General features: G+C 60.2%; 1 protein-coding gene across 1 annotated transcript; it reads left to right on the forward strand.

Annotated features, from left to right (window-relative positions):
- Positions 1-2,339: 2,339 nt before the first annotated feature.
- On the forward strand, positions 2,340-3,341 carry OLIG2 (oligodendrocyte transcription factor 2). Its single transcript, XM_035017702.1, has one exon. The coding sequence runs from the start codon at positions 2,370-2,372 to the stop codon at positions 3,339-3,341; it is 972 nt and encodes a 323-aa protein (XP_034873593.1). The 5' UTR covers positions 2,340-2,369.
- The last annotated feature ends 3,627 nt before the right edge of the window (positions 3,342-6,968 follow it).

The raw sequence follows: 6,968 nt of genomic DNA on the forward strand, positions 1-6,968 counted from the left end.
TGTTTGTGTATGTGCTTGTGCAGATAAAGGGCTAGGGTCCGGGATCTGCAGAACCAGACTTCTGTACCGGAAAGGCATGGATGTAAGGAATCCAGCTCAGGGAACAAGTTAGAGACGCAGGGCTGCCACTACTGTAAGGAATGCAGGCATCTGAACTGTAAAGGGTTAGCAATTTTTTTCTGTAGGCTTGCTGCAGACACAGTCTCTTGATTTTCCCATCCGTAAAATGGGTGGATGCGTCGTATCACTAAACTACCTCGGTTAGCCGCTTCTCTAAAACCAGGTTTAATCCCTGAAGGGCAGGAGTTTCTGGGTGTAGCGACCAAGCTGTGATTGCTACAATGTGTCTGAACACGGCCTTGAGTAGCTGGATCTCACTGCCTGGCCCAAGGCCTGGAGAAGTCTTTGCACAGGACTTAGACTTTCTTTCCCCCCAGACAAACTAGAGTTTCCCTCCTACTCGGTGGCGTGGTGATGACCACAAGAATGATGCTGAAAATACCGTCATCGGTTCCAGAGCTAATAAATGGGGGGGGGGGGCTCTTAACTTTGGGCTCTAGACTCTGCCCTTCTGTTAGTGTGGTTACTGTGGGGAAGTATCTCGTCCCTGTGTCTACACCATTCTTGACTTTATGAAGAGTTGTGATTTCTTTCAAAACAGCGTTCAGGAGTAGGTCCCCTACTTCCTTCCCCGCCCTCTGCCTCGCAAGGCCCTGCTCCCAGCTGGGGGCGCTACCAGCCGCTACGGCCAGCTCCCGGAGGCGCGCTTAGCTTGAGATAAAGTAGGGGCTTTGTGCTTGGTTCTCGTTTACATTTGGGGTTCAAAATGCCCACGTGTTGATGAAACCCTTGAGACAGGGACAGGCCGCGAGAACCCCAGAGTGAGATGAAAAGCAAAAGAGGAGCCTCCCGTCCCAGCTCCGGAATCGCCAGGGTTCTTCGTGCGCATCCCCAAAAGATCCGATCGCGTTGGGTATCAGGTTAGTTCATGGGCAGAACCCCCCAGCCCACCCCATCCCCCAGCCTGACTCTGTAGTCACCGTATTTTCATAGAAACTTGACAACGCTCCCTCTCTCTCTCCCTCTATCTTAACTGCATTCTATTCTGCCCTCGGTACTTCCCCGGCAAGCCCGCCCTTCTCCTCCCCCTCGCCTCTCACACCCCCTCCGCGGGTTCCTCCTCCGGTCCCTCCCCAAGAATCTCCCGGCCGCCGACGCCCATTGGCTGTGCGCGGGGAGGAGGCGTGTGCGGGCCCGGCGAGTTTCATTGAGCGGAATTAGCCTGGATGACATCAGCTTCCCAGCCCCCCGGGCTGGCCCAGCTCATTGGCGCGGCGGCCCCTCCAGGACCCGCACATTGTTCCCCGCCCCCGCCTCGGCCACCGCCGCCGCGGTCGCCGCCGCCACCGGGCTATAAAAACCGGCCGAGCCCCGAAAGGTGCGGATGCTTATTATAGACCAGCGCGACCTCAGCGCCCGGAGCCCGGTTCTCCGCTGCGGCTTTTGGGAGCGAGCTCCTCTCCTTGCATCCACAGTAAGTGTCCCCGCCCCCCAGCAGCCCCAGTCGATATCCCGGGGACAGACGCCCCTCAACTCGCCTGCGACCCAGGAAGCTCCGTGGGAGAGGGCCCCGATCCCGCCCCTGCCCGCCAGTTCTGCCGGGTGCCGTCGCTGCTGACTCTCCCCACACTCATCGCAGCATCCCCTTCGCCCAAATGCGAGAAGTCGGGGCGACCACAGTTCCTTCTGGCCAAGTCCCGGTCCGCTGGCAAGCTCCCCGCGGCCCCCCGGACGCAGCGCATGTTATCTAGGCTCGCCGCGCTGGGTGCCTGTGTGTGTTTGTTGCGCGGTGCCGGTGGAGATAAGGTCGAGGCGTTGGACAAACCAAATAAAGACTTCTCTCTTTAGAGCTCCACCATCCCAAAGAAAAAAATCCTCCCTTAACCATTCCAGCCCTGGGGACTGAGCCTCCCCGTTCCTAATTGAAGGCATAAAGCCTCCTAAATGCCGCCCTCACTGAGGGCCATCCAATGCTCCCTGGAATAAAACAACCTGTGGATGAGAGCGGACGAAGTGGTGGGAGCGCGAGAGAGGGACTACTTGGCGCGCACCTGCGTGCCGCGGGAAGGCAGGCCAGACACAGCGAGGCGGACACGGAGCGACCGGCCACCCGCGCCTGGAGCGCGCGCTGCGGTGCAGGCGGGAGCAGCTTCTCGCTCTTTCTGAGTGCCTCACGCTCGATCTCTCTCTCTCTCTCTCTCTCTCTCTCTCTCTCCTGTTTCTTCTCTTCGCAGGAGGCGTGCGTAAAGCTCCGAGGGCCCAGGGAGAGAGGGAGGACTCTGCGAAAGCTGCGACTATCCCTCGGGGCCATGGACTCGGACGCCAGCCTGGTGTCCAGTCGTCCGTCGTCGCCAGAGCCCGATGACCTTTTTCTGCCCGCCCGGAGCAAAGGCAGCGGCGGCAGCGGCTTCACGGGAGGCACAGTGTCCTCGTCCACGCCGAGCGACTGCCCGCCAGAGCTGAGCGCAGAGCTGCGCGGCGCCATGGGCGCGGCGGGCGCGCACCCCGGGGACAAGCTGGGCGGCGGCGGTTTCAAGTCATCCTCGTCCAGCACGTCGTCGTCCACTTCGTCGGCGGCCGCCTCGTCCACCAAGAAGGACAAGAAGCAGATGACAGAGCCCGAGCTGCAGCAGCTACGCCTCAAGATCAACAGCCGCGAGCGCAAGCGCATGCACGACCTCAACATCGCCATGGACGGGCTGCGCGAGGTCATGCCGTACGCGCACGGCCCGTCGGTGCGCAAGCTCTCCAAGATCGCCACGCTGCTGCTGGCGCGCAACTACATCCTCATGCTCACCAACTCGTTGGAGGAGATGAAGCGACTGGTGAGCGAGATCTACGGCGGCCACCACGCGGGCTTCCACCCGTCAGCCTGCGGCGGCCTGGCGCACTCGGCGCCCCTGCCCGCCGCCACGGCGCACCCCGCGGCCGCCGCGCACGCCGCGCACCACCCGGCGGTTCACCACCCCATCCTGCCTCCCGCCGCCGCGGCCGCGGCCGCCGCCGCCGCCGCCGCCGCCGTGTCCAGCGCCTCCCTGCCCGGCTCCGGGTTGTCGTCGGTCGGCTCCATCCGGCCCCCGCACGGCCTGCTCAAGTCCCCGGCGGCCGCGGCGGCGGCCCCGCTGGGGGGCGGGGGCGGGGGCAGCGGGGGCAGCGGCGGCTTCCAGCACTGGGGCGGCATGCCCTGCCCCTGCAGCATGTGCCAGGTGCCGCCGCCGCACCACCACGTGTCGGCCATGGGCGCCGGCAGCCTGCCGCGCCTCACCTCCGACGCCAAGTGAGCGGGCCCGCGCCGGCGCGATCTGGCGAGCGGAGGGCCCCGGAGGCTGCGGGGAAGCAAGGACTGGCCGGCGCCGGGGGGTGGGGGGGCCCCCGCGGGAGCTCAGCTCCGAGGAGCGCAGGACCTTGGGCTGGGGGTGGGGGTGGGGGCGTTGGTGAGGACGCCCGCACTGGGGAAGCGGAGCAATGGGGGGGGGGCGCACTGAACAGTGGGGAGTGAGAGGGGCGTTCGCTCTGGGACCTGGTTCAGCCCTCTCTGGCTTTAAATAGCGCTGCTCCGATAGACACCGTGTTGTAAGAAGGCACTGCTAGGTGCATCCCTCCCTCGACGTCCCCCCGCCCCCCCCCTCCATTTTCCAAGAAAGAGTGGATTCTTAAAACGGTGGTTTCCTCACTCGGCCCGACCAGCACTTCGTTACACGGGGGAGGGAGGGGGGAGGGAGGGAGGGAGGACACCGTGGGCGACTGTCCCTCCTTCCTCCTTTCTCGCCGGGTGGAGACTCGCGGGGAGCTGAGCTCCACGAGCGGCCGTTGGGCCTCGGCCTCCGGGGTCGTCCCTGGCCCAGGGCCAGGGGCCACGGGTTAGTTGGAAGCTGGCGTTCGGTACCAGAAGCACTTACGGTCGCGTCCAATCTGGGTAAAGCCCGTTCCTCCCTGTCGCTCCTCTTGGTTTGGGGGGTTTGGGGTCTTCTAATAAATCTATGTTCCTTTTTCAACAGTGCGAGCAAGCTTTATAGAAGGTCAGAATAGAACCACTTGTGGATTGGAAGAATCTAAAACTGTCGACTTTGGGGGCGGGTGTGTTTTTGTTTTTTGTTTTGTTCTTAGTTATTTTAAAATAGACTCTCCCTCCTTCCCGTTCTTTCCGTCTCTAAGCACAAAGTGATTTGGTTTATTACCTGATTGGGGGCAGTCATTCTGATACCTGAGGGTTTGACAGAACTCAAAGGCATGTGCTGTGAATATAGTTTGGGTTATTTGGGAGTTCTGTTGGCTTTTTTAATGTTTTCTTTCTCGGATGTGTAAATATATGATCAATAATGAGGTAAGTGCGTGCTGCTAAGCTGTTTGCTCACGTGACTGCGAGCCCCTCCGGAGTCGAAGCCGGGTTCCCTCTATATTGGTTTCTTTTTGCCACGTTTAACACAAATGACAAACTTTTCCAAGTGCTTCCTGCGTCCTCGCAAACCGGCTCGGCGCTCCCAGCGTGGCAATATGGGCTTCACGGCGTCTGCCACATAACATCCCTCCTCTGACCGCCGTCCCTTGCAGAGAGTGTATCATCTGTTTTATTTTTGTAAAAAGAAAAAAAAGTGCTAAATAATATTTATTACTTGTTTGGTTGCAAAAAACGAAATAAATGATCGAGTGTTGAGATTTTAAATAAAATGTAAAGGAAGTTGGGTGTTTTCCAACCGTGTGGGTGGGAGGAGGTGCGGGGAGCCTCCCAGGGAAGGGGGTGCAGGACTTTCCCGTGGAGCCGGATCTGGGGACCATTCCGTTGGTTTCACCCTGGAGAAAGATGAGGGATGTGTTTGACTCTTCTCCCGTCAACCCCCCACCCCAACGAACACACTTACGTTCTCTTTCAAACGTGCTCTCTGCACCTCTTCGGGTGTTTCTCACAGCTCTCGTTATTTTGATTTTCCGACGCCTAATCCGGAACTCTCTTTCCCTCCGGTTGAGGACTGAGTTAGTTGAAAGTGCAAATTTCCCTCCCTGTGCACGGAGTTTGGGACCAAGGGGGCGAGGGCCATGCCTTGCGCTGGGGGTCCCGGAGCTCAGGCCTCCACTCCTACCGGGATATTTTTTTCCTTTGGGCTCAGAGGCAGCCGCCCATCCCCATCCCGCTCGGGTGGCATCCTTAGGCTTCAGCTGCGGACCGACCACTTGGGGCCCCCCGGCCCGCGGCGCTGGTGCGCTCCGGACAAGAGCGCCGCGGGAGTGTCGGGCCCGGGATCCGCTAACCCTTCTCTGCCTTCCGCGCGCTGTGCACGACCCTCCCCGGGCGCCCACGCCGGCCTTGAACTGCAAAGTGTTAGGTGCTGGGAACGGCCAGCCTGGAGCGAGATTCTTCCTGAACCACGCTCCGGCCTCCGTGCCCTCCCCCTCCCTCCGACCCGGTTCACCTTTCTTCTCGCGGTCACTGGGTTCCTCGCAATCCAAAGCTGCAAAGCACATTTAGGACTTGGGTAAAAAAAAAAAAAGAGAGAGAGATTCTCGGTAAAAATAGAAAAGCTTCGGCCTTTCTGGTCAAGGAGGACAGACCATGTTGCAGTCCCTCGGCCTGCGGGGCTTAAGGGAGACCCGCTCCCTTGAAAGCGACTTGTACGGGCGCAGGGGACAGTTCCCCAGCCGTGATGACTCTTGCCTACAACGTCTTTGGTGGCCACTGGTGGACAGTCCCCGTACCTGGGACACCTGGGGGTGGAGAAGGTTTCCCTAGTCCTAACCTCATTTTTTGAGGCCCCTGATCCCGGCCCAGGCGGATTCTCCCTGCACAGGACTGAGGGTGGCTCCATCCCCCAGCTCGGGGTCCGATGTTTCTGGGTGCCCAGCAGGTGTGTCAGGCTGCGGGCCAGAACAGCAGGTGCCTGGAGTTCGAGTACAGTAGACCTCCTTTCACTCTGCTTTTCACCGAAGGCCGAAAGCCGGGAGAAGGCTGAGCTGCTGGGGGAGAGGAAGGAAGGGGACAGGGCCCGGGGGCTCCCCACATGAATCCGAGAGGAGGGTAAGGCAGGATCTACTAGCTTTTATTTTGAAATCCCATTTGAAATGAAATTTGTTAAGAATTCAGAACTCAGTCGGGTTCCAGTGGCAGACACATACAGAAGGACTGGAAGAGGCTAGAACTTGGGGTGGGAGCTCAGAACCCAGGGAACAGGGTTGGGGGCTCGGTGGCAGTAGCGACTTCCTTCACCCACTGTAAGCCTAGGCGATCCACACACCGGCTCCTGGTGTGCGTGGTGTATGCAGAGAGGGCATAAAAGGAAAGGAGATAAATCAAGCCTTCCCCTCCCCACCCCCCTCACACCCAAGCTGGACACCAGAGTCCAGCCGCCAGCCAGACTAGACCTGGGCCTCCAAGGAAGGAGGAGCTGGATCTAGCCAGGATTCCAGACCTTCCCAGAGTCACCCGCCTAAACTGCGGGCCCAGCCAGGGATCTCGGCCACCAAGTGTGAGAGAGGAGCATCCTCGGCCATTGCTGGAGGCGCACACGGACATACAAGAGCATGCACAACAGTCCAGGGCCAGTGGCTCCTAGCGGGAGGGTGACCCTGGACTGGCGGGGCAGGGGGGTGGGGGGGCACTCAGGACTGCCGCTGGGCTTCGGAGTAGAGCAGGAGAAGATGTTATGCAAACTCTCAAACTTCCCAGGGTCCTTAATTGGGGGCAGGTAGAGTAACAGTCCAGGCCTGGCCCGGTCTGCAGGGCACTGTCAGGGTGGATCCCCTCTCTGGGAGCATCAGTTCAGAGGTTCTCTCCTGCACTGAACCACATCTCAGCTTCCCCACCTGCCACGTGGCCCCTGGTTTCGAGCTGCAGAGCCAGGGACTTCTGCACCAGACCCCAAGGTCTCTGAGATTCTCCCCAACCCCCCCTCCCCCCAAGAGCTCAGCTTGAGGTT

Source organism: Mirounga leonina, unplaced genomic scaffold (assembly GCF_011800145.1).
Source record: "Mirounga leonina isolate KUSES-001 unplaced genomic scaffold, KU_Mleo_1.0 Mir_172, whole genome shotgun sequence".
Taxonomy (NCBI): Eukaryota; Metazoa; Chordata; class Mammalia; order Carnivora; family Phocidae; genus Mirounga; species Mirounga leonina.